Source organism: Ictalurus furcatus, chromosome 26, assembly GCF_023375685.1.
Source record: "Ictalurus furcatus strain D&B chromosome 26, Billie_1.0, whole genome shotgun sequence".
Taxonomy (NCBI): domain Eukaryota; kingdom Metazoa; phylum Chordata; class Actinopteri; order Siluriformes; family Ictaluridae; genus Ictalurus; species Ictalurus furcatus.
In genome coordinates this window covers 832,325-858,808 of record NC_071280.1, presented here as the reverse complement: position 1 = coordinate 858,808, position 26,484 = coordinate 832,325, and the positions used below count along the sequence as shown (strand labels likewise).

Here is a 26,484-nt window from a genome sequence, read left to right as displayed (position 1 = left end):
GTCTACTCTTTCAGTACATGGTCAATCTCTCTCTCTCTCTCTCTCTCTCTCTCTCTCTCGCTGCAGGACTCTGAGTACGCCGTAGCTGAGAGGAACTACGTCACCCAAGAGCTAGCCCTGCTTAACTTCCATAAAGGAGACATCATCCGCTTGCAAGCTATGGACGGCCTGCAGGAAGGTGAGACGCTGCACTTCACACGCACGTGTCAAGTATATAACGCTGTTTTACGTTGTTTTACAGCGTGCACGTGTATCCTTTAGGTCAGTTGTATGGATGTGTGGTGAAGAAGAAGGTCGTCTACCTGGAGGAGGTAAACAGAGACACGGCAGACTTCGGTAAGACGCGACTCCGTCTCGTATACGACTTGCCGTCAAACGTCCATAGAGACGTTGCGAAAGATAAATAAAGCTTCGTGTACTTACTGTAGACTTTATTATTCCAGGGTGGAGGTTTGAGCCGGTGATGAGTCGCAGCGGTGCATTTCCCTCAGACTGCGTCATTCCGATATCGGTGCCGGGTTTTCTAAATCTGCCCTCGGACAAACAAGGAGACATGAGAACCAGAAAGACTCAGGTGAGTGATGGTATTACGAGACGCTCTGGAGGTTGGAGATGATTAGTACAATTATAAGACAATTATTAGACTATTATATCGTAATATCCTCTCAATTACGTCGTCTAGTTTGTTCGCATCAGACGTCGTTTTCCGTTAGAAATGAAAAGGTTTCTTTCGGCTTTACGTGACTGTATCAGAATTCCAGAATCGGCTCAAACGTTTACACAGGCCGAGCCGACTGTCTCTTTAAACCGTCTTCCAGAAATCAATGCAGTGACTTTTAAAAGTGACCAATCGCCAACAACTGGTCATAATTAGGATTTCATTCGGAGCGCGCATGCGGTTATACTTTAGAAACAGTGCCTTTGTGTCCTTCATTACCATCATGGGGAAAACCAAGCATCTCCGCGAACACCTCAAAAAAAAATATATATATATTGTATGGTTCCTGCGTAGAAGCAATTTCCAAACAGCTGAAGGTGCTACAGTATCTGTACGAATCTTAGATTAAAAAACAAAACAAAACAAAAAAACACACATACGTTGCAGCTTTCACAATTATCTCTCAGATATGAAGGAATTTTTGGACTGAAAGATTCAACTGAACCCCAAGATAATATCAACAACAACAACAACAAAGCAGTTGGTGTAAGGGGACAGCCGGTTTGGCCTTGTACCACCGCTAGAGGGAGGCAGAGAACAAGCATAAACATTGCTATACCAGCTTGTGCCACTAGAGGGAACCAAAGAGTAACATAATAATTATAATCAGTGGCAAGTGGCTCCACCTGTGCCTGAGTCTCCTATTTAAGGAGAGTTCGCCACTCAACTCAAATATTGAAACAATCATGTTATATGCCCTTCTGAGCTGGTAATCTTCTCCTGGGTACATCGTGGTAATTTCTCTGAGCTCGTGTGTGTATATATATATATATATATATATATATATATATATATCCAATTTATTTATTTATGCTCTATCATTCTTTAGGCTCAGCCCAGACACTTTTAGTTGATCTATGGGTCCATCCCTGTCCCTCTGGGTGGCTCACTGGTCACGATGAGTGAAAATAAGTCTCACGAAACACCAAATCGTTTGACACGATCGTGCCAGAAATTGTTTCCAGGTTTTCGAAACATCTCAGTAGTGACGACATCTGGCCACGTGTATTAAAGCACTACATATGATCATAATCGGTCATGTCATGGTACTCGTGATGACAATCAGAATGTTTTGAACAGGGGCTTCAAAGATTTCATAGTATTTCAGTCCCTATGAAAGGTTCTGTAACTGGAAGATGAGTTAGAAAAACAAAAAGAAGACACTTGAGTCATTGTTTGGGTCTCAGAAGATGACTTTTCTTCTCTTTCTTAATCATTTCCCCAGCCTTTGAACGAATTTGCTCACAAGGAGCACATGTAGCAGATATACACACACACACTTTCGTAGCCTTAACGTAAAGGTTCAGGTATACAGCTGATCTGGTGGTCCAGTTCTCCAGTGGATCTTCATGTCAGCTTAGGTATGAATCTTGTAGATCTCTGGTGACACCCAAGTAGTGACAAAAGTCTCATCCTTCCAGTTGTTCATGTCTACCTTTAAAATGCCACACAGCAGTCAGCGGATTCAGTAAGAAATGACTTTTAATTTAAAAATATATAAGCACTACAATTAAAGTGGTTTGTTTATAATCGAATGGGTATTTTAAGTACAAACTTTGCGTAGTGTCTGCGTGTGGTTTGCAGAGTTAGTCTACCAATCTACACAACAAACGCAACAGATTTGCGCTAAATACAGATCATCTTTTAGGATCGTTTTGGTGATTCGGCCAATCCTGAAACAAATGGTGGCGTCTTCCTGGACAGTCAATACACCATGGTGGAATTTGCCCGGAAGTACTTCAGGCAGTGTGGTGGCGGGAAAAGGTTTGGATAACTACACGCAAGCGACACAAGATTTGGTCCAAAAGGAGGTTATTTATTAACGTAGTTATTTATCTTCTCACGTCGCTAGCGAGAAATCCAGGAAAGATAAAGGTTGCAGAGACCCTGCGGAAATGATCCGATTCAGTAAGGTAGGATGTCCACACACGCAGTGTAAATAATAAACATGACAAACATAAGCCAAAGTTTTGTAACCTCATTTTTTTTTTTTTTTTTAAATACACTCTCTAGTATACAGTAACAATATAAATACCTAGACGGGATAAGATTTCCCGACACGTACAGTATGTTGTGAGTGGGCGTGGCCACACAAGTTGCTTTTAATCATTAGGTCACGTGTACAGTAGGCTACACCTGTGGTAGGATCGATGCTAAAGCACCATCTTTGTCGTCTTCAGAACCCCATCCAGGAGTCACTGATCGAGTTCGCCGAGCCGAACGTGAACCGAGTGGCCTCGGAAACGTTCCTGGGTGAGAACTTAGTTGCTGCAAGACAACACCACACGTTTTCCATCAAAGATCCATTTGATGAGTTTCCACCTCCAAACTCCTGTTGGAATTCTGACTAATCCCACCCATGTTCCGTTTTGCTTGTACACGCTTTGACGAATAAAGTTTTATTTCCTTCTTGTGTGTGTGTGTGTGTGTTCAGCCATAATGAAGTTCATGGGTGATCATCCACTCCGAGGCCAATCTGAACATTTTGTCCTCTGCACCTTTTTAAAGGTAAAACCCGAACATTAGGGCCCGAAAGTGTTTCCTTGTTTTCCATAAACACAGTTATTTCTTGTCAATATGTCCTGTTTTTCCATTTTTCTTCCCCAATATAAAGCATCTAACAAGTCACCGTATTGGTGTGACATGACCTCGATGCACACTGTGATTTGTCCTACACCTTCTGACCAATCAGATCTGAGAATTTGACATCGCTGTGGTTTAATAACAAATGAATAATCATAAATCCTATTTCTTTTTCTTTCTTTTTTTTTTTTTTTTGAGAACATCACGATTCTCCACATTGTAAAAGCGTAACATGCTTATTGTACACGTTTGACAGTTGATCGGCGAGCACGGTCTGATGAGAGACGAAGCGTACTGTCAAGTGCTCAAACAGATCACCGCCAACACCAGCGCTAAACCGTAAGATTATTATTTTTTTTAATAACACTTACGTTCCTCCTTTCATTCAGCCACTGTTTCCTCATCACGTGTATATAAAGCCCCAAAAAGTCGCCCTTAAATTTGCAGATGCAGCTTTATCTGCTTTAAGAGTGCTTTTCGGGGACACGTACAGGCTCGGACGTCGGAGACCGCCATTTTGTTTTTGACCGAATGGCCTTTCGGTACTTCCTGTTCATTAACTGATGGCAAACGACAGTGATGTACAGGACACGTGGGCACACGTTACAATGTCACGACGTCAGGGTGTCGTTAAGACGTCCACACGAGTCACTGTTGGTACAGGATATAAACAGAGACAAATAATGGGATGTGCTGGATCAAGTGCTATTTTATAAGCTGCTGAATACTGGGGCTGGAAAACAACCAAACCTATTGTTAACTTAAAAGAACGGAATGGTTTCTAAATGTAAAACTTAACTTTATGGAATAGTGCTGATTCAAAATAATGATTAAACGTTTCATTCACGTGTGTGTGTGTGTGTGTGTTGCACAGAGACAGCTGTCAGAGAGGATGGCGTCTGCTCTACATTCTCACAGCGTATTGCCCGTGTTCTGACGTCCTCCATCCGTTCCTGCTAAAATTCCTTCAGGATGCATGCACGAGCTTCGGATCTCAGTTTCAGGGTACGCACGTGTTTTTTGAGGGTTTTTTGGGGGGGGCGTGGCTTTAGAGAGAACGGAAGGTTTTTATTTTTTTTTTATGTTTCACATGTTTATGTTTTAATTAATTTATTTATTTTCATATGATTCATTTTCATGTGATTCATTTTCATATGATTCATTGACATTTTCTCTTCTCTCCTCCCTTCCCTTTCCCAAATATTTCATTGAGAAGAAGAAAAAAAAACAACAAAAAAACAAAACAAAGGAAAACAAAATTAAAAGTACCAAACCCCCCCCCCCCCCCCCCCGGCTCATCATGGCTACTCAATAACTGTCGCTGGTTATATAAATATCATAAAACCCAAGAACAGGCACAAAAATTTAAGTGGGAAGTGTCTGTAACGCCATAAAGTATACAATAAAGGGATGCCATTTGTAAAAATAAATAAATAAAAAAAATTATTTTTAACAAATTAAATAAATAGATAAAAAATTCATGTAAGTTCTTGATGATTGCTTGCTTCCCAGGCATCGCTAAAGCCTGCGAGCAGAACCTGATGAAGACGTTGCAGTGCGGTGGGAGGAGCGTGTGTCCCAGCAGCATGGAGCTCAAAGCCATAGTGGTCAGAACGCACAAACACGACATTGATTGATTGATTGATTGATTGATTCTACTGTTACACCACAGCGTTGGCGGAATATTGATTATTACTATAACACTATATCGTCATGCTACCGTCTCATTTGCTCTGCTGCTGGAATGTTACAGATGTTGGGATGTTTTCGTTCTAATTCTCAAAACACACGTGATTTGTTATTGTTTTTATATGCGTTGCACGTTCCTCCAGGCCGGACGAAGCTCAAAACGGCAGCTCTTCCTGTTTCCTGGAGGAATTGAGCGACATCTAAAGATTAAAACCTGCACTGTACGTTCTGTTCCTCTCATCTCCGTGCTCATTTAGCGACTTTGTGTGATTTTTTTATTTTATTTTGTGTATTGAGCGTATTAGCGTATTTGTGTGTGTGTGTTTTGTACGTAGGTGGCTTTAGATGTCATCGAGGAGTTGTGTTACGAGTTGGCATCGCAAAGACCGGAGGCCATGAACGAGTACACCGTATTCATAGTCACAAACAGGGGTACGAGTGCAGACGTTGCATGCCACGGCGAGATTCTCCAGTAAACACTTATAACGTAAACGCAAACAGGAACTAACTTGGTTTGTGTTTGCTTGACACGTTACAGGTCAGAACGTGCGGCCGCTGAATAAACGGGAATATATATTAGACGTCGGTACAGAGGCCGAGATGATCGACAGCAACTACAGCTTCTGGTTCAGACGCGTGATCTGGGCTCAGGCGCTCAAGTTCGACAACGAGCTCAGCGTCACTGTCCACTACAACCAAGTACGAAATGTCGACGTCGGAGCTTTGCGTCCCCGGGGTCACGGGGGTTTTTCTCCTCGCAGGAGAACTGATTATTGTGAACGTGGATTTTTTTTTTTTAAAACGATCGTGTGTGTGTGTGTGTTTACAGGTTCTCCCTGATTATCTGAAGGGTTTACTGATCGTCCTCCCGCCAGATAAAATCAGCGAGCCTCAGTTTCATCAGATCGCTAAACTCGCTGCGCTGCAGCACAGAGCGAAGGACGTCGTCGGTGCTCCCACCATGTACGCTCACAAATCTGCTACACTTTTACGCCGGCTGTTTATTCATAACGCCACGCGCTCCTGTAAAAATGTTCAACGATGGTGGCTGCAAATAGTCCATTAAACTACAGCGAGAAATCCTTCTATAACGTACACTCATTCTGACCAATCGGAATCGAGAATTCGACAGCACTGAGGGAGAAAGCCGTATACGTCATTCACAATCTTAATTGTTGTCCTGTTTTAATGACTAAGTTTGTTATATGAACGTTCTGTAACCGTGCTCTCATTGTGTGTGTGTGTGTGTGTGTGTGTGTGTGTAGTCATGAGCTGGTGGATTATATTCCAGCCCAGATGTTTAACAGGCAGGGACCTCGGCAGTGGATGCACCTGCTTACACAACACACACATGCAGTCCAGAGCCTCAACCCTCATCAGGCCAGATCACAGTTCCTGGGTACTTCTATATGTACACACACACACACACACACACACACACACACACACACACACACACAGAGAGAGAGAGAGAAAAAGAAACCACAACTGATTAAAGCTCGAGCTTCTGTCTTTATTGTCTTTACACATCATGACCTACTCTTATGGGCAAATAATCAAGTCGTTAATTTTATTGATATTTTTTTTTCTTGTTTCATATACGTTATACAATCCTGTGTGTGTGTGTGTGTGTGTGCGCGCGCGTTGTAGGATTGGTGTGTGCGTTCCCCATGTTCGGCTCGTCCTTCTTCTACATCCGGAGTAGTAACGACAGCACGATCTCCACCCCCTGTATTCTGGCTGTCAATCAAAACGGCCTCCACTTTCTGCACAGAGACACTCACGTACGTCTGCCAAACGAAAACAACGCGAATAAACGCTCCAAAACCCGCGTGAGCGTAGAGAGAAATGAGTCGTCCTCGTCACGTACCTTTCTAGAAAAAACTGCTGCTCCAGTGCTTTTACCAAGAATTTAATGACTTGCGTCGCTCTCTTCTGTAGGAGGTCTTGGTGAAGTTTCCTTTAAAGCTGGTTCAGTCGGCATACACGCAGCGGCCCAGCGCAGGAAAGAGCTACCCTTACGTGGACATCTTACTAGGGGACATGAGCAACCACAGAACCGCACAGTTACAGCTGGAACAGGTCTCTCACACATACATACATACATACATACATACATACATACATACATACATACATTATCACGCGAAATAACAAGTGTGGAATTTATTAGCGGCAATCCAGGTATCATAGTCGATGTCTGTAGTGTGCAGAGGGGAAAAAAGAAAATTAGCAACACGGATAATGCGTAATCGAACAGGCGAGGGTGAAACCCCTGTGAAAAGAGAAACAAGGCTGAGAAATGCACGATAACATTCGGCGAGACTTCACGACAGGGGATATAAGGCAAATTAATCACAAATCAAACATGATACAGGTGATCACGATCAGTTAGTGACCAATCACAGGATGGGGGCGGAGACAGGCCCAAAACCGAAACTCGAAACAACACACACGCAGCGCTGTACTGTAAAAAAAAAAAAAAAAAAAGTACTGTACGCATCAAAGCGAGAACCTAAGGGATGCCAGTCATCTTGTCGGCTGTTGATTTAATTTTCCATTAAATGAAGCAGCTCTGACAAGAGTTCAGTCTGTAATCCAAATCACAGGAATACATTCATGCGCTTTAAAAAAAAAAAAAAGTTGATAACAATGGTAACATTTTCTCTGCACTTAGTTTAGGATTAGCGCTTAAGGAAGGAGTCTCCAGTATCAGCGCTTTGTAACGTGAGCTAAATTTTAAACTTGTAAATTATAACCTTACCTAAGCTTTAACTGCTGAACTAGAAAGGTCTTGGTCTTGCGCTCGTGTGTGTGTGTGTGTGTGTGTGTGTGTGTGTGTGTGTGTGTGTGTATATATATATATATATATACGCACATAGATTAATTCCTATATTTCCTCTGTGTCCGAAGTTGTAAAGTTATATGTTGTGTGTGTTGGCAGGGATTGGAGCTTTGCCGTGTCGTCGCCATGCATGTCGAGAATCTGCTGCTACGCCAAGAAAAACGACTCACTCTTCCTCCGAGTGAAATCACGCTCCTATAACACGCTGTATTCACACGGAATTTTTTTTTTTTTTTTTTGCCATCCCATAATACATGCCCTCACAATAGCAACGTGGTGCAGCGTACAGGACATTAACATAAACGAGTCAAATACAACACTACTGAAACTGAATGTTGTTTCACAAGTCATATCACCTCTAAGCAGTCATGATGCAGGTTTGTGTGAACGGAACAGAAGATTTGATGTACATAACGTAGAATCGTGATCATTTTGTATGAAACGTGTTTATACGCCATTTTGTGACACCATGTTTGTTTGTTAAGAAGACCACCCGACTTTGTGACTGTGTATGGGTTGTTGTGTTTACACACACACACACACACACACACACGTTGTTACTCAGGAGAATATGAAAATGTAACTATTCTTTTCCCTTTTGGACATTTTGTATGAAATCTACTCAATTTTACACCGAGTTATCAACTTGTGATTTATTTATACGCGTAATTATGTGGACGGTAAAAGAAGGACGATTTTTACATCAACACAAAAATAGACGAAAACACATTTTTGATATTAAAAAAAATAATATTTGATCAGATTTACTTCGGTTTTGGGGTTCGTTACATTCCAGAAAGATCGGAAACGTTCTCCGTTCCCGAGACGCAGTGCTGCTGCGAGTCACGATGGCGTCTGTTTCATTACGATGTTCTGGGGAGATTTTTTTTAAAAATAATGCTGGTGTTTAAAATAAACATCTTTGCTATACTTCTGAAAATAAACCTGTTGAAACAGTAGCAGGAAGAAGAATCTAAAACGGAGTGCTGCATGCATGTAGCTCCTGATAGCTGATTGGTCGTTTAGTTTAGCAGCAGGCTAATCAGAATTCCCACGTTAACACGGTTTATAGCTATACTTTATAACGCATTTACTAACAATCAACGAATGAATACCGTAAACTTGTCACGTGACCAACCGGTACACTCCCATGGAAATATATATATATATATATATTTTTTTTTTTGCTTCGTCCTCCCACCACTGCATTGTTAGGGCGTATAACGTTATTATCACACATAATAACACTATGCAAAAATGCTACTGACATTTAAAATAAGGCTTTAGATAAAACAATAAAAAAGAAATAAATAATACGACTGCTAGTGGCAAGTCTAGTCTAGTTAATAAGTGACAAAGCAACTCCCCCCATCCTATATAAATTAGTTACGATGTAGTAAAGCGGCGAATCGATTACGGCTGACTCGAACGAATATTCGAATCGATTCTATGGCACGTGGTCTTATGTTTCTTCAGTTCCCCACTCACATAGAGACATAGCGAGTACAACTAGCATGCTTTGCCTACTGCCATGTAAACAAACAACCAGATTTCACACTGATTAGTGCGTTATGTTTTCTGTTGAACTAGTTAGCTCTAGGTTATACATTCTGACAGAAAGTTTCTCGTTGGAACTAAAAAGTGCTTTTAAATCTAGCACCAATATAGATGCGGCGGTATGCTCTGCGCACATCGGTGTCAAAACGAACACACCTTTTTACGCAGCCGCGCGCTCGCGTTACTAAGCTCTTCGGCGCATGCGCAGTACAGGATACAGTTTACTGTAGGCGAGTTTATGCTGCGCTCTGCACCGTTACGCACCGGACCGGACTGAAAATTCCGTTTCTAGGAATTAACCTAATTATCAAGGGTTTTTTTTTTCCATTATTGAGAATATCTTTGAACAGACAAGATGGATTAGAGACACCGCTTCATCAGAGAGGAGAGACTGCTGCATTGCCGTTTTGTCGCTGCTTAGTTAGCTGTAGCCGAGTTAGCAAGCTAGTCAGTTTTCCAGTCTCTGGTTTGTGTTGATGGAGTGGAAGCTTAGTTACCAATAAACACTTCATTAGCAACAAACCTCAACTTTTATTCTTTGCTAAATAACATTGATCCAGGAATCTTTACGTGTTTAGTCCAGACATATCTGTTTAAAAATAACCAACAAAACAAAACTGTTTTTTTTGTTGTTTGCTTTGCTAACAGTTAGCATACGCAGTTGGTCCACAGCGTGCCTTCAGTCACGTCGCTAATGCTACGTTCAAGTGTTGTCGGAATTATGGTTGAATACGAATTCCCAACCTAGAAGTTGCACACAAGTTACTGACACGAGTTAATAATATTTTATAAGTGTTAGGGTGTATAAAAGTGCGCGTTTCAGAGGTCGGTGGTTGGTAGGTAAATCTTTGTTTACTTATTTAATTTTTTTTTTTTTTTTAGCTATGTATATTTTATGTATTCACGGTTTAACTTTTCTATCTGTAACCGTTTGGATAATTATGTAAAGAAAATTGCAGTAAGTTAACTTAAAAGTATATGTACACAGAATTAGATTAGTTAGGTATATAACGCGTAGGTAGACTTGGAGTTAAAAGTAGTTGATATTAATCACGCGAGTGACGGAGGAATTGAAGGAGCGCCTGAACGCTGCGTTAGTGTTGCTGAGGCGCTTGGTACGGAACATGGGCACATGAACGGCTCGTCTGGAAGCGACAAACAAAACAACGAAAACATGTCTACGAGTGGCTTTACGGATTTGCGCGACAAGCTGAAGTCGATGACGCCGCACAGGGAGAACAACAAAATCAGGAAAGTCTCCTCCGAGCACAAGCGCAAGCGCAGCGACTCCGGGGACGAACACGAGCACGCGCACGAGGAGTCGGAGGCGCGCAAAGTGAAGAGCGGCATCACGCAGGCGCGCGTGTTCACGCCCGAGGAGTGCGCGAGCATCGAGGTCAAGATCGACGAGGTGGTGGCGAAAGCGGACCGCGGCGTGTACCGGGAGCACACGGTGGACCGCGCGCCGCTGCGCAACAAGTACTTCTTCGGCGAGGGCTACACGTACGGCGCGCAGCTGGAGAAGCGCGGCCCCGGTCAGGAGCGCCTCTACCCCAAGGGGGAGGTGGACGAGATCCCGGCCTGGGTGCACGAGCTCGTCATCGACCCCCTGGTGGCGCGCGGCATCATCCCGGAGGGCTTCGTGAACAGCGCCGTGATCAACGACTATCAGCCCGGCGGCTGTATTGTGTCCCACGTGGACCCCATCCACATCTTCGAGCGTCCCATCGTGTCGGTGTCGTTCTTCAGCGACAGTGCGCTCTGCTTCGGCTGCAAGTTCCAGTTCAAACCCATCCGCGTGTCCGAGCCGGTGCTGTGCCTCCCGGTGCTCCGCGGCAGCGCCACCTTACTCAGGTGAAGGAGAACTCCGTCTCTCTCTCTCTCTCTCGCTCACACACACACACTCTGAAACAGATGTTTTGCCATACATCTGATGAAAGAAAACTAACACATGATAATGATGAGTCTTTATTGATCATATGCGTAGTGAAAGTCTTTTCTTCACATATCCCAGCATGTTAGGAGGTTGGGGTCAGAGCGCAGGGTCAGCCATGATACGGCGCCCCCTGGAGCAGAGAGGGTTAAGGGCCTTGCTCAAGGGCCCAACAGTGACAGCTTGGCAGTGCTGGTGTATGAACCCCTGACCTTCTGATCAGTAACCCAGAGCCTTAACCACCAAGGCACCACTGCCCCATCACATACTTGTATATTATTCTAGACCGCTGTTGAATGTGTAACTCTCTTCTTGTTACAAGTTAGTGTTTGGAGAGAGAGAGAGAGAAAAAAAAGGTTTACAGACCTCTTAAATGTAATACCGGGTTTTCGATTTGAGTCACGGATCATGACGACCGTCACGACGACGGCAGAAAGTTTTAAAGCGATCCGGAGCTTGTCTGTGTGTTCGACGTTCCTACGAAGCCAGATGGAGAATCGTTTTGGCTCTGACGTGTCGTCCGGTGGACGTCGCTTTTAATCCTCCGGGCGTACGTAAGTGGGCGCGTGAACGTGAAGTGCACGTTAACGCTTGAGCGATAACGGTCAGGCTTGGCTTTTTTAATGTTCTAGCGATGATGTTCAGAGTTTTATATTAACGAGAAAGCCAGCGTCTCAAACTCACAGGATGCAGCGCGGCTAAACTAAACTCCAAGACGCCGCTCGACAGGTTAGCGATGTAGAAGAACGACGAGTGTGACTGTGTTAGAGCTGATCTGTTTGAACTGAAGAGGTGGACAGACAAAAACACTAAAGCACCGCTGCATCGCTGTCCTTCTGTAGAGATGATCCAAGGGGTTTAAAATGTACGGACGGACGTGTGAGTTTGCGTTTGTTAACCCCTCGAGCAGGAAACTGGTGCTCAGCGCTATAAACACAAGAAACACTCATGGTTTGGCTTGGTTTGTCCTGCTGCGTACACGCCCCTCAGCCAAATACCGCACACTCACACCTCCGATTTCGTTTCAGCGGCTACGCTGCAGACGGCATCACACACTGCATCCGGCCTCAGGACATCAAGCAGCGCAGAGCGGTCATCATCCTCAGGAAGTGAGTAGATAAACACCAGATATTATGGGGCGGCAGTCATTTTTAATTTCTTAGTTATTTATCAACTTAAATTGGCTATAATTGTTTTATAACACCTTTTTGTTTTTTTTTTTCTATTTGGCAGTTTATTTATTGTATATTATGTATTTTCGATCCGCGGCGTCAGGACGGGATGGACGTTTAAACTCAAACATCGGCATCTGGGATTTGTGATGTAGTGAGAAACCAGGAAGTTTTTCTTTTTAATTTCATTTTGTTTTGTTTTTTTAGGACGAGACCGAACGCACCTCGTCTGGACACGGGTTCTCTCAGCCCTTTCTCCAGTCCCACTTCAGAGAGACGGCAGGTCCTGAAAGCGAAGCGCTCGCACCGCAAAGCTGACCCGGACGCTGCACACAGGTAGGGAGGTGTGTGAGAGGTGTGTGAGAGGTGCACGTTAAACAATCGCTCTAAACGAGACGAACCGTAAATGAATTCGCAGACATCATCTCTGATACTTTTTCTGGCCTTTTCCCTCTGTCAGACCTCGTGTATTAGAGATGGATAAAGAACAGCAGAGGCGTTCACTCCTCCAACAGCAGAGTCGTCACGGCGATGACGATGACGATAGCGGCGCCTCGGAGAACTCCTGGAGGAGGGTGGTGAACACGTCGTCGTCACACTCTGAACACACTTCATCGTCTCGCCGAGTGAAGATGAGCCGCCACTGAAGACCTCCGATAATTAACAACCGACTGTTAATAAAGCACCGTGGCGTCAGACGCGTTATAAACGTCGGCGTGTAGAATCCAATCCGACGGGCTGCTGGCGAGGAACGAGTGGTATACTTACTGCGGGTGTGTTCTTATTTATACGTTTGTTTTTTTTTTGTAAGAAGGGTTTTGTGAATACTGCAAGTTTTTTAGTTTTAGACCTCGTTACAGACTTCTTACAGCAGCGTTAAGAGCAAACCTGTGCAATCAAAAACAGTTTGTTTTGTTTAAGGATTTAAATGTTCCCGTTCAGTCAGCTTTATGCTGTTTGTCAATTTCTGGCACCTTAATAGAAAATCTGGAATCTTCTACGGAGGAATCTTACTTTTTGTTTTGTTTTTTTAAGAGATGCATCGATAATGATATCATTTATGACTTATCACATACTTATTTAGTCTCAGTCGTACAAAATTTCCCAATACCACGTGATGTAAGCATAGCGAGCTGGATTCAGGATCAAAACAAAACAGAAAATAATCTATTAAATATCCCGTTTTGTGCCGTTCTTGTGTTTTTTTGTTTGTTTGTTTTTGTTTTTTTTCTTTTTCTTTCTGAAAAGATGAAGGACTTTTTTTCCCCAGGTTTTCAGATATCCTTCTACCGACTTTTGGAAGTAAAAATAGAAACAACACGTGTTGGTATCAAATCTAAGAATTAGATGCTGGATTGATTCTTCACGTCCGATGGCTAAATCAGTATTCAGATAGAGCTGAAACATGGTTTAAGTATTTAATTTGTTCTGTCTGGGGAGGGGGACATTCAGGGTGAGCTGTGTAAAGCTACAATGGACATTTTGAGTTGAATTTCTTCACGCCTGTGACAAAGTTCTATTTTGAAAAATGACTTGAAAGGTTGTCGTGTGGTTCACTGTAATGAGAAATGGGTATTTTTGCATCAAAGATGTACAGGCCTGAAAAGAAATTAAAAGATGAGTTTTCTAAAAAAAAAAAAAAAAAAAGCAAAAGATGCTGGATGTGCAGTGTTTTCTGTTCAGAAGTCACAGGGACGAAATGGCGCTCATTTTCAATAAATTACTGAATGACTTTACACCAATGGATCGTGAAAATTATTCAGTCCAAGTAAATGATAATCCTAGTAAAGATAGAACCCGCACGGATAAAGACAAATGCATACACCGTGCTGTTGTATTCTAGGTTCTGATTGGTCGGAAGCTGTCGATTCATTGATTTTCTGTAGCAGTAGTTCCAGCTCCAAGAAAAATCGCAGATTGTTATATATATTATTTTATATAAATGTGCGCTTCAAATACATTGTTGTTTTCATACGCAGGGACTTGCAGGGAAGAAAGATTGAGCCGGGAAAAAAAAGTTTATTTAACATTCATGGAAGGCTTTGTAATAATGTAACAGAGATGAAACTTAAGGAACGTAGGTTTCTCGTGAACATTACAAGATGATTTTTTTTTGTCTTGTAACTTTGAGAGAAAGAAAAGTGCACAGATTTGTAGCTAAGTGATAACAGGAATGTTTTGCGCATGTTCTGCAACATTAATACGCATCTAAAACTGACGCTCTTTAATAAACAACAAATTGTAAATGTTGTCGAATTGCAGTGGTATAAAAGGAATACAACACTTAGGTGTGACGACATCTGGTCATGTCGGGTTGAGTGTTTCTCTGTAAAAGAGTAGCACGCATACACATTTAATTTGATTACGTTGTTGTTTCTATAGAAACAGCCCAGTCAGAGGGACTTATTTGGTGGACGCTCGATATATTTTAAGCCTAACAATAAACGGGTGTTTCCCCCAAAACTTAATTAACAACGAAAATACAAAATGGCGGAAAGATAGAGAGCGCGGTCACTTTAAGACCGGAAACCCCTCACGTACTTCACGTCCTGAGGTACTACAGGCTACAACAATACCTGCACGGTGATTGGGCTATAAGTTGGACGTCATGCACGCTTGACTTCCTATTGGTCTAAATCCACGCCAATCAAAACGTCACATCCAATCCCCGCTGCGTGTTGTGAGCTTTTTGGCTGGTTCACGTTAATGGACGAAACAAGTAACTGATATGACCTCGAGTCATGAAGCTTTGTTTAACTTCGAATTTTCTGTTTGATTTAGAAATGCGGTGGAGGATTTTCTGAAAAGGTAAGTGACAAAAAATAAGTATATATAAAAACAACATACCAGCCAAGCAATTAAAGCAAGCGAGCTAGCGCGTGCTAACAGCAGCAACAACAACAACAACGGATAAGTTGTGCATCTTAAAGCAAGCAGTCATGGCTTACTAACAAGTTCTGTAGGTTTAAAATATTAATTTAAGTAAGATCATATTGCATTATATTATTTATTTAACCTTCTAAGCTAACTTTATCCTGAGAAGACACTGAGAAGTGACAGGCCGTGATGCAGCACGCAGGCTTTTCCGTGCTTCGTATACTTAAAGGTACAATAGGCGATTTGTTTTTATTTCTTATTTGTACAAATAACCTGCAAAGTATCTACAACACGATCATAAATAACGGTTTGAGCCCCGACTTAAGACAAAAGTATTATGTGGCTGAGGAAATCCATTTGGAAAACCGGATTCCGGTCCGGAAAGGTATGTTTGTGTTTTGAAATAAACATGTACTCTATGGCCTTTTATATCTTCGCCTATTTGAGAAATATCTTTTTCACATTGACATAGCAGACATAAATATTACAATATAATGACAACCAGCAACATAAACATACATGTACACAAGCAGTAATAAATTAAACCTCATTCAACTAATCGTTCAATAATAAACGGAGGACGAGCTGTAAACAAGCGCCTCAGCTGAAGAAGGACTCGCTTGTTATTATTATTATTATTATTATTATTATTATTACTATTAGTATTAAGATTTGATTAAATATTCTTCTCATTGTTGTAGAAGTGAGTCAAAATAACTCCCCACTACTGTTTTCCAGTCTTTACCCTGATCGCTCATTTCTCGCAGCTGTCTGTGTGGAAGACCTTTTATGGAGGTTTGTGGGCGTGGCTAAATGCAAATGAGCTGTGTCAGGAACACACTATGCACTGTACTGCTGATCAGCATGCTTGCGCACACCGGATTAGGCAAACATTTACACACAGCTTTTACTAAAAGATCATGAGTGAAGCCCGATATTTCAAGAAGATAGGACGGCGAGATTTATTCTGCGCGTCAAATTTAAAATGGATGTCTCGTCTGCGCGTTTCAAAATTGTAACGTGAAGCATCGCTGTAAAATAAAATCGAAACCTCCACCCTACTTTGAGCCATGAGTTATTGTTAATGCGAACGGTTGTAGTAGTGAGTCCTGCTAGTGGCTTATCTGGAACGGTATAAGCGAGGGATTTCAGTAGTGTCACTAATGATTTCGCCAAAACGTGGTTTTAACATATGCGGTTTGGTCCGTTGCAGACGGAGCCATGTATTATTCAGGTAAAAGGCGGGGTGAAGACGGAATCGCCGCCATCATCGACTTCCTGCTGTCCAACGCCCGATTGGTGCTTGGTGTGGGCGGAGTCGCCGTCCTGGGCATCGCTACGTTAGCGGTGAAAAAGGTGCATTGTTGTATTGGAATCATGCTAATTGTTGCACATTTAATGACGTCATTAATCAGGCAGGTTTTATTCAGCAGTGTAACGCATTCAGCGGAAAGCGCTGTCTGCCCTCTTCCACATATATTAGTCTATTACTTTGCAAGCCGTGCGTTATTTTGTCATCTCTGGCGTTTTTTTTTTTTTAACCAAAACACGAGACTGGGCGTCACACTGGAGCATTTTCAAGCCAGGTAATGAATTGTAGGCTTGATCATTTATTTACGACTTGTCTTAAACGTCTCTCCACCAGCTGATAGAACGCGCTGGCCGGCCTCCCGACGACCGAAATCCTGATAAAAAGATGACAGACAGCTGGGAGGAGCTTAGCCTGGTCAGTACCTCACCCAAACTGCTTCAAAAGGGCATCGAGGGTGTGGCCATGAAACCGATTACTGCAGTCAGCAAGAAAGGTATGTAGCACACATTGTGGTGAGAAATTGACCATTATCCCAACAACGCAGAAATAGCGGCAGCCATTCTGACTTCCTGTCAATCACAAGAGTAACAGCTTGTGGAAATGAACGGAAAAGGAACAAATATTCTACTGTAAGACCAGACAGACTTTCAGATACATTATGATCAACTCCAGTAACTTAGCAACGTTCTCCTTTTTTTTTTTTCTTTTTTCTTCAACATAGCGGACCTGTCTCAATCCGCACCCCAAATCCAATCCCAGACTCCGAGGAACGGATCGGACCCGGCTCAGACAGGCAGACGACTGGATCTCTGCGTGTTAACCTTCTCGGAAAGACTGGAGCAGTATTACCAGACACGTGTGTGCCTGTCCCCGAGCGAAGTGTCCCGAGCTCAGCAGAGAGCGCTGGAAAGCGCTACAGAGATTCAGGCCTTCCTGCGCTCCAAACACCCGGACATGCCCCTGGGAGAGATGACCCTCGCGGGGTCGCTGCTCGACGACCTGCAGGTGGTCAAGGCTGATCACGCCTGCCTGCTCGTACCACTACAGGTAGCAGAACGAAACGTCATCGTGTCCAAAACCCACACGGTGTATGAAATATAAACAATACGACCTTACTCAACAGTACGTCAGTATATAAATACAAAAAATTAAACAGCATGATGTCACTGATGTTGACGTTCCAGCTTTACCTCTGAAACTGGAGACTCATTCCATAAATGTTCTTCCGACAGAAAGCTTTACAATATCAACGATTGTTGCGTTCCCTCGCAAAAATAGCTTACCTGTTGTGTTCTCAGCAATTTTTTTTCTCCCATCCCAATTTTTTTCCACCACTATGTCCCTTTAGGGGCTCCGTACTGATCGCGTTTATTATAAGCTTTAGATCATGTAGTGTGTATCCAAGTCGCTGTCGCTATAGAAACATATTAAGAGTGCGTTAACATACGCCTGTGATCTGTCTTGTAGCCGGAACTACTGTGAGTGGTTCTGTAATAGACGTTAAATCAACACCTTCTGACCAATTGTCATTGTTAATAATAATACGATTATTAAGTCTATATAATTCCTAACCCACCTGTTATTTTTATACGTGTGTGTGTGTGTGTGTGTGTAGCTGGAGCCCAGTCTGTGGACTCCGATCGCCGGAGAGGACACGTTCCTCGGACATCCTCAGTACTGCATGTTACGTCGCGAAAACCTAGAGTATTTCCCGCGTGGGCGGAGCTACTGGGACAGGCACCTCCTCGGCGGGTACCTGTCGTCTCAGCTCGTTGGCGAGCAACTACGCAAATCGATCACGGAGTCCATGAACTGGCCATCGCTGAGCAGAACCCTGGAGTGCGAGGTGCGGCCGGTGCTCGGGTCTCCCGCGCTGAAGCTGGAAATCCGAGCTCGGAGCGAAAGCAGAAATTTCGACGAAGAGCAGCTGTTTGTTAGCGTTCTACCGACGGTGCGCTTAGGGGACATGGCGCTAACGGCGCAGCCAGAAATCACCGGACCGTTCGACTACGTGTGGTACCAGAGCCTCTACACCAGCGAAACGGCTCGACTGGCCAGCCTCGACCAATCAGACGAGGACTCGGGTGTCAGGAAGAAGTGCCTGAAAACACTAAAGGCTGTGTGTCGGAACTGCCCCGCCCTCCACAAGCTGACCGGCGCGCAGCTCAGCAGCGTCATCCTGCACATGAGTGAGAAGGAGTTTGATTGGTCGGAGTCGGCGTTCGCTGATAGGTTCCAGCAGGCCATCACGGAGCTGATTGGCTACCTGGAGGCGGGCTTCCTGCCCAGCTACTTTAAACCTGCTGTGAATCTGCTGCAGGGCTTCACCGAAGACGACATCGATGAGATGGGCTTCATGCTCTACTGCGCTGTGAGCGAGCCCGAGATACTGCTCATATAACCGGTCACACACACATCTCATATATATATATAACTCTCTCTCTCTCTAGGATGTACCTCTTTCTTTTAGGTTAAATGTGCAGTTTGACGTTTTTATTTATTACTACACAGAAAAACTAAAGGCGGTCCCGAAGACTGAGACGTGTGCGAGTTCTACCACACACACACACACACACACACACACACACACACACACACACACTTCGAGTGTTGGAGCAATACAGGGTTTAATAAACAGTTAGTTATGCAGGGAGTTCAGGTTTTATTCGTTAATGATCTAATACCGAGACGCGCTCTGGTTGGAACTCGGATCATAAACGTGGCACTTTAATGAACGACAAACCAGAACTGTTTGTGTGTTTGTTTTATCCGGCGTATGAAAGTGCGTGTGTTTGATGCAGTCTTCTCCCCGACACGAATAAAGCTCGTCCTGAATCAGGGTCTGGAAAATCCCTTTGAATCAAGTCTCTCTGTTACGCAAATAAAAAGTTATTTTGAACGAGGGCTCGGGTGTCGTGATTACGCCTGGATTAAAGGTTATAAAACGAAGTCACAGACTCGGCACTTCATTTGTTCGACATCATTTGATAATATAATCTACTGTATCGTTATAATTTTATGACTATTCTTCAGCATTAGTTTCTCTACAGCATCTCCACTCTCGTTGCTCTGGATTTCATACTGAAACTATAATTCTTTCCTAAAAAAAACATCATCTTACTTTGAGTCATGATTCTGTGAAAGTTCTGGTGTGTATTATGGATAAGACGTTCCTGTGAGCACTTTCTCCTCGTGTACGTCTTGTCTCATGGTGTGGAGATTTTTCTTTTTTGGTGAGTTAGTTTTTTATTTTATTTTTATTGTTACGTCATTCTATCGAGTAGCCTAGCTTGAATATAAGGACTCTTCCTGTAAAAGGAGTTGCCATTTTTATACACGGTCCCTTAGCTCTTAAGGGTTCCTTAATGTAGAAATCAAGTCAAGGGATGTTTATCAATTACTGGACAAAAATAAAAGTGATAAAAGTTGTAGCTAATAATTGACACGTGTTTTTACAAGAGTGTCTCTCTTTTTTTTTGTCCATCTGCCACTTAAAAGCAATTATACAGAGTTTTTAAGGAAAATATAAAAAAAAGTGTAAATCCCCTTAACACCATTGCTGTAATATATATACACAGACACATCATAAATTTCTTCTGTGCTCCAGATTATTTACCCTTCTTAAAGTTTCATGTATAGCTTTACAAACGTTCAATAAATTCCCAAATTAAGTATATATAAATATTTTTAAAAATTTGTGCAAGACTAAAATGATTGCATCGATATGTATTGTTTTATCCATTTTACCCAGCACATGATGAACTGCTTTGTGGATTCTTCCAGCTTTCCAGTATATAGAAACCATTAAATAATAATAATAATAATAATAATAATAATAATAACAGTGGAGACATTCTGCTGCTTGTTTCTTCAGCTAGAGAAACCAGAGCAAGCAGGAGGTTTATAACACTGATAATGTCAATTTTATATATATACACACACACACACACACACAACCTGTTTTTACACGTTAAAAATACAGTAAAAGAAGAGCAGTACAGATGTTCATGTTTCAAAGTATTATGCTTCTGTTTGTGCAATTTATTACAGAACTTTCACTTCCACTTCCACAAATTCCGCTTAAGTTAAGATACTGAGTTAATGTTACAGCGATTTCATCTCATCAAAAAATAAAATAAAATAAATCGGGAACCTTGGAGATAAATGAAGGATTAAGGTAAGTGCGCGCGCGTGCACGCGGGAGACAGGATTTTCCTTCCTGCACCGGAAATACTCGTCTGCGTCCAAAGCAGCAGACTTATTGCGCACGAGGACGTGTGTTTAGCGCGAGTTCGGTCCTAAAGGTCAGACACGCTACCCCGCCCCCTTCCCTTCCCTTCCCTTCCCTTCCTCCGGCGCGGTCACGTGGCCTGCGACAGCACTAGTTTCGATTACCGACGGCCGGTCACCGGATCGGACGCCTCGCGCTGTTTACTTCTGAAGTTGAACGAAAAGGCAGGCGCGGATATCTCCAGGACCGCCTGCGCGCTGGATTCGTGTTGTTTACTTTTGATTTCCGCCGGCTGACAGCTACAAGTTTGGAGGTTTGTCCTGTTTCAAGTCTTAATGAGAAGTGCAGAAGTAAATACCAACAAACTCTGACCAACCTTCCTTCATGACGCGTTGTGTTTACACTTGTGTTTACTCTGCACGCGGGATGACTCACTGACGTCACTGACTCACCTGAAATCACCTGAACTGAGCAGCTCATATTAAAGGTGTTTCATATTTAAATATACACTGGACTAATACATCATGATCGGATCTCCAGACTTGCTGGCTTTCACGACCGAGACGGATTTCCTGGAAGAATCCACGGAATCGCTTGGACTTCCAGCTGAACTGTCCGTTCCTCTGTATCCAGACGCGGAAGATGCGTCGCCGTGGTCGAAGACGTCAAGCGTTCGCTTCAGTCAGGATTTTATTCTTATATCGGAGTTCTCTGAGCAGGTGGGTCCCCAGCCGTTACTAACCGTTCCAGACCAAACCAAGGCGTGCGGCTCGTTCGATCTGAACCACTTCGCGCTCAGGATCATGTCTGTGGACTATCAGACCACCTTCGCAGGCTCTGCCGGTTGGGCACACCCTAAACTGAACTTCGTCGAAGACTCAAAAGTGGTGCTGGGGGATTCTAGAGAAGGCGCCTACGCCTACGTGCACCACTTGACGCTGTACGACCTGGAGGCCCGGGGGTTTGTCCGGCCGTTCTGCATGGCCTACGTGTCCTCCGAAGAGGAGAAGATGATGCGTTGTTTCCGGCAGCTATCAGCCGAGTTCTCCAAGGCTTCGGAGTGCCTGAAGACTGGAAATCGGAAGAACTTTGCCAACGAAGTGGACAAAAGACTTTCCGACTTGGAGTATACTAGATTAATACTTCTGAGGGAGATGAACAGAGACAGGCTGAGTAAATTAAAAGTCGGCGAGAGGAACGGAATGGGAACGAGGGAAAGGGAAATGAAAGATAATGGGAACGGGGAATCGCCGCTGACCACAAAAGAAGGGGAACTGAAAGAGAAACAGAGATGTAGATTTATAGAAGTTGACCAAAACAACACCTTGCCAGGGTTTGATAAAAGGGGAAACGACCCAGAATGTGACTCGGATAATATGAGCGATCGAACTGACCAAAACAGATCAGAAAAGGATCAAGGGCAGCCCGAGGAAACAAAGGAAGGTCAAAGTGCAACGTGTCCGTCGATCATGTGGGCTAATAAAGCGGATGAGTTGGCTCATGTGGAAAAAGCCATTCAGGAACACAGAAGTCTTTTGAAACAGATCACCTCCTATCCGAACAGGAAGCTCAGAGACCCCGAGTTCCTGCCGTACGAACCAGACGATGCTTTTCATTCTCTGGAGTCTGACCTAGACCCCAACATACTGTATTCCCAGAGTCCAGAGTCACTGGAGGACTGCAGCGGCTGCTCACGTGCACCTTCGCACACGCCGCAGCTGGTGAGCTCGAGCACGTGTCGACAGTTTGACAAGCGTCTGAAGAACCTGGATGAGCTGTGTGACGGGTACTTCCTGCAGCAGGCGCTGACCCAGCTCCGCTCCATTGAGAGGAGTTTCCGTGGCGATAACAGCTACCTCCTCTCGCAGCAGCGGACTCAAAACCTGCTCCGTCACCTAAAGTCCACTAATTTCCTCTTTGAAGAGTCGTGTGACCCGGAAGCAGAGACGAGTCAGCGGCTATCCAGACTACAACCCCGGTCAGCACGGCTTCTTCCCGTTTCCCCGCTACAGAGTGAACCTGTAAGCCTAGACTCGTACACATCGTGTGTGGAAATGGTACCAATCAGGCTCGAGCTCCATAGAAACGGACCTGACTCCGTTCCGACCTCGCCATGTGACGACTTGCCTTCAGCACCAAACTTCTCAGACGAAGGCGACCGCAAGAACGAGGACGTTTCCGTGCCGATGAAGGATAGCGTGAGCAGCGGAGAGAGTATCGAGGTGTTGGGAACGGAGAAGTCCTTTCAAACTCAAGGCCCTATGGATACCATGGAAACGGTTCCGCAGAGACCGACGGCGTTCCCTGCAGCCACCTCTGAAGGACGAAAAAGGAGAGTGGTCACTCGACGGGAAAACAGCGAGGACAGCATTGAGGTGCTTAGCACTACAGAGTCTATCATACCAGAAGATCTGAGGGCCTCGTATCCTTCTGCAATCGATGAGGAAACCCCAGAGCATGAAGGAGAAGACAACGACTGCATGCGCAGTGCTGAAGACTTTTCGGTTCAGTGCAAAGAAAAGCACCAGGAATGCCAGAGCTCCCCTAGAACCCCTACTATAGTCTTAAACCCAGAAGATCCTCACATGAGCTTGGACGTGTGTACGTTTGGTGGCGTTTCTCCTCTAAGTGAACCAGGCTCTCTCCAAGACAGGTCTTTCCTATTTACACCAGATGACTTCTCAGATTGCACCAGCTACCATAGCCTTAGCTCCACAGGAGCAGGCTCTACAATATCTCTCGACCTTCGCGGGGGGAAAAGTACAGCCGTACAGAGTCGGATAAAGCGCGGCAGGTCGGGGCGGGCTGCTCTGCATTTCCTGCGCCAGTTTCCGTTCGCCGTGCACGCCATGTACAGCCTGTTGAGCGGCCGGACGTTGGTGGTGCTGGGCAGTGAGGAAAGAGCGGTTAGACGGTGGGTCACAGCACTGACCATGTACACCCCTCATCTAGGGAGCTGCAGAGGAAACATCCAACCCTGGACATCGAGCCCTTTGCACATTACCGACCTGCTAACCTGGAAACTCGTCGGCTGTAACAGGTACGTTAAACCAATTACGTAAAACGTTTTATGGAAGGAGTCTCCAGTGTCAGAGCTTTGTAACAGTCGGAGGTAAAACTGTAGCAAAGGTTTTTTCCAGACAGAAAGTCTTGTTAACTTCAACAGAGAGAAAGAGAGGCTGTGGTTGAGTCTTGTTTCACCTAAAGTCTGAGTTAAATGCCTTAATAAAGCGTAAATATACAAAACAATATCACTGTTCATTAACGTATCTCTGTTTTCCCAGACTGGCTTTTCCTTCATCTCCCAGCATGCCACCTTGCCTAGTCCGCTTTAGCCGGTACCTCAGCGTACTGGACGTGGACCAGAAGACCTTACGCTGCCCGGCTTATAAAGGTTCTCTGATTTGTCCGTTGGTGGAGGCGAGGACTCACAGCATGCGTGGAACCGCTTACTTCCTGTATACGCAGAGTATAATCAGCCGGCTTGTGTCTAGAGCGTTCCTTCTCACGTTCTCTCACGGGCTCGGGCGTCCCAGCGTAGAGGTCAGGCCCGAGCGCTTCCACGACGACGATCTGAAGATCCTGCGCTACCTTTCGGAGCTCGTCACGCGACACGCGACGGGGACTCCGCCCACGGTCCTGCGAGTCAGCTACACCGCCAGCACGCTTTTCAAAACCTGACACTGAAACGGACTTGTACGGTTATACTGCTGCTAACCTGCCGGTTCTCCAAGCGGGGTTCCGTTGGGTCTGTGAGTTTTGGTATGCTTGTTAAGTATATTTATTGATTGATTTTTTTTTTTTTTTTAGACTTGGACCTAATGTAGCTTCATCTCGGAATAGTTGGTTCCTACGGGTTTGAGAACTCTGGATTAGCAATCATCCGATTGTCAAAGTGTTTACTGCTTTTAAGTTATCCTTAACTAATAATAATAATAATAATAATAATAATAATAATTAGGAGTGTCAGTGTTATATGCTTGGATGAGATTCTGCCCCACTTTCTCCATCCACTGCGATCTCGGTGTAAACTGCAGCGCACAACGAAACGGCCAAAAACTGTAATTGGAGTAATCCTAAATCCTCAAATCCACATATCCTTGTGATTATTTTATTGAGTGCCAGAACAGATGGGACACGTGAGTGTGGTGTGGGGAAAAACTTATATTACAGCACCATTAATGCACATGAACATGTTTTATTCACTGAATAAACAACAACAACAATGCTCAGAGGAAATTAAATACTACTAACTCGGGGGGGCGTCTTTATTAGGTGTATCCCTGTTCCTTCATCCAAATCAGCCAATCACGGAGCAGCAGAGCAATGTGTAAAATCACGCGGATACACCTCAAGAGCTTCCAATCAGTCAGGCGAAAGTTTTTCCCCCCAATCGACTTTTGGTTCTCATCGTAGCTGCAGAGTCTTGTTCTTGGCTACCGTTAAGTGGAACCTCTTGTGGTTCTTCTGCTGTTGTAGGCTTCGACAGCTTCTGCGCAGCACAGTTGTAAAGACCGGCTGTTTTTAAACCATTTAAGCATAGTTTCAAACTGAACCTGGACCTGCAGGACGTCCTGCCTTGTGCCGCCGCTACACGATTGGTCGATTGGATACGAGCGGACAGCGTTACCGCTAAAGTGTCCGAGATTGATTTTTTTTAAAAATCACCTTACGATTAGATAGTTGAACATCTTCACCGTCGCATGTTTAGAGAAAATGACGCGACTGTGAAATACAAGAGGACGTGTACGTATCCGTGAAGATCCGGAAGTCTGTCGAAGCGTTGTAGACTTTAAGAGCACTTCAGTGTGAAGGTGGAAATAAACGGGAACGTGTGCCTCGTTTGTTTTTAATGCTGTGGTGGGTTTTTTTTTCTGTCCTGTGAAGTGACTTCGAAACGTATTTTATTAGGACGGGATTTCCCGGGTCCGATTTTGTTTTCTGGATTCACGAGGATGCGTAAAACGTTTTATTTACACTTTGAGTAAACACACTTAAACGTTACCCCGATGTGCAATGACTTAATGAGAAACAATTCCAATGGGGTTTTTTTTTTTTTTTACAAGTTGTAGTAATAGAGATGCAAACATTGCAAATCCTAGCAGGAAATCATTGAATTTGTCCACAAGATCATGATGGACGAGGTGTTTTTACTCCCCAGACTTGAGCCAACGACCGATCAGAAAACACGCCAAAGTCCAATAATAATAATAATAATAATAATAATAATAATAATAATAATAAGCTCCTCAATTTTCTTTTCAGCTGTTAGCTCACGAGACCGAGTCTTGTGATTTCACAGGTCAAAGTTCATCTAGATATAGAAAAGGGAACCGCTGCAAGAAACAAACGCTTCCACTCAAATCCCACATTTTTCTTCCTTCCATAGATGCTGAAAAATGGGAAAAGTGCAGTCTTCGGTCGTCTCTCGTTTAGCTGTGCAGTTGAACGGTGGAAGTTCTCCCCGTTGAAGAAACGCTGAATTGATTGAACGCAAACGTATTTCAATATTTCAAACTAGACAACACACAACAGAAAAACAAAAAAAGGATTTCAACCAGACGCCA

At 43.9% G+C, this 26,484-nt stretch overlaps 4 protein-coding genes across 6 annotated transcripts in view; all 4 read left to right on the top strand.

Annotated features, from left to right (window-relative positions):
- The window catches only part of myo15ab (myosin XVAb), a 36,044-nt gene extending 29,988 nt beyond the window's left edge, over positions 1 to 6,056 (top strand). Inside the window, exons 44-53 of the mRNA XM_053616119.1 lie at positions 67 to 178; positions 262 to 336; positions 444 to 574; positions 3,558 to 3,640; positions 4,176 to 4,306; positions 4,814 to 4,908; positions 5,134 to 5,211; positions 5,326 to 5,422; positions 5,529 to 5,689; positions 5,820 to 6,056. Of these exons, the coding sequence (XP_053472094.1) occupies positions 67 to 178; positions 262 to 336; positions 444 to 574; positions 3,558 to 3,640; positions 4,176 to 4,306; positions 4,814 to 4,908; positions 5,134 to 5,211; positions 5,326 to 5,422; positions 5,529 to 5,689; positions 5,820 to 6,056 (1,200 nt within the window). The remainder of the gene's footprint in view (positions 1 to 66; positions 179 to 261; positions 337 to 443; positions 575 to 3,557; positions 3,641 to 4,175; positions 4,307 to 4,813; positions 4,909 to 5,133; positions 5,212 to 5,325; positions 5,423 to 5,528; positions 5,690 to 5,819) is intronic.
- A 3,521-nt stretch (positions 6,057 to 9,577) lies between these two features.
- On the top strand, positions 9,578 to 14,150 carry alkbh5 (alkB homolog 5, RNA demethylase). The gene is made up of 4 exons (XM_053615186.1): positions 9,578 to 11,246; positions 12,354 to 12,434; positions 12,705 to 12,833; positions 12,958 to 14,150. Exons 1-4 carry the CDS (start codon positions 10,525 to 10,527, stop codon positions 13,142 to 13,144), a joined length of 1,119 nt encoding a protein of 372 aa, XP_053471161.1. The 5' UTR covers positions 9,578 to 10,524; the 3' UTR covers positions 13,145 to 14,150.
- Positions 14,151 to 15,156: 1,006 nt separating this feature from the next.
- mief2 (mitochondrial elongation factor 2) lies at positions 15,157 to 20,229 on the top strand. Of its 2 annotated transcripts, XM_053615184.1 has the most exons (5): positions 15,157 to 15,305; positions 16,588 to 16,730; positions 17,020 to 17,179; positions 17,408 to 17,733; positions 18,302 to 20,228. In XM_053615184.1, the coding sequence occupies exons 2-5, from the start codon at positions 16,596 to 16,598 to the stop codon at positions 19,085 to 19,087; spliced, it is 1,407 nt and encodes a 468-aa protein (XP_053471159.1). In that variant the 5' UTR covers positions 15,157 to 15,305; positions 16,588 to 16,595; the 3' UTR covers positions 19,088 to 20,228. The 2 variants fall into 2 exon arrangements, with proteins under 2 accessions (XP_053471159.1, XP_053471160.1); XM_053615185.1 differs by lacking the exon at positions 16,588 to 16,730 and having other exon boundaries at positions 15,177 to 15,305; positions 18,302 to 20,229.
- A 748-nt stretch (positions 20,230 to 20,977) lies between these two features.
- smcr8b (Smith-Magenis syndrome chromosome region, candidate 8b) lies at positions 20,978 to 25,770 on the top strand. Of its 2 annotated transcripts, XM_053615181.1 has the most exons (3): positions 20,978 to 21,230; positions 21,393 to 23,957; positions 24,202 to 25,770. In XM_053615181.1, exons 2-3 carry the CDS (start codon positions 21,442 to 21,444, stop codon positions 24,596 to 24,598), a joined length of 2,913 nt encoding a protein of 970 aa, XP_053471156.1. In that variant the 5' UTR covers positions 20,978 to 21,230; positions 21,393 to 21,441; the 3' UTR covers positions 24,599 to 25,770. The 2 variants fall into 2 exon arrangements, with proteins under 2 accessions (XP_053471156.1, XP_053471154.1); XM_053615179.1 differs by having other exon boundaries at positions 20,978 to 23,957.
- Positions 25,771 to 26,484: the final 714 nt, after the last annotated feature.

Excerpts from the sequence above, each read along its gene's own strand:
- alkbh5 (XM_053615186.1), top strand. The coding sequence starts at position 10,525 with ATGAACGGCTCGTCTGGAAGCGACAAACAAAACAACGAAAACATGTCT. Across the intron at positions 12,435-12,704 it reads GCGGTCATCATCCTCAGGAA|GACGAGACCGAACGCACCTC; the intron begins GTGAGTAGATAA and ends TTGTTTTTTTAG. Across the intron at positions 12,834-12,957 it reads GACCCGGACGCTGCACACAG|ACCTCGTGTATTAGAGATGG; the intron begins GTAGGGAGGTGT and ends TCCCTCTGTCAG.
- mief2 (XM_053615184.1), top strand. The coding sequence starts at position 16,596 with ATGTATTATTCAGGTAAAAGGCGGGGTGAAGACGGAATCGCCGCCATC. Across the intron at positions 16,731-17,019 it reads CTACGTTAGCGGTGAAAAAG|CTGATAGAACGCGCTGGCCG; the intron begins GTGCATTGTTGT and ends TCTCTCCACCAG. Across the intron at positions 17,734-18,301 it reads GCCTGCTCGTACCACTACAG|CTGGAGCCCAGTCTGTGGAC; the intron begins GTAGCAGAACGA and ends GTGTGTGTGTAG.
- smcr8b (XM_053615181.1), top strand. The coding sequence starts at position 21,442 with ATGATCGGATCTCCAGACTTGCTGGCTTTCACGACCGAGACGGATTTC. Across the intron at positions 23,958-24,201 it reads AAACTCGTCGGCTGTAACAG|ACTGGCTTTTCCTTCATCTC; the intron begins GTACGTTAAACC and ends CTGTTTTCCCAG.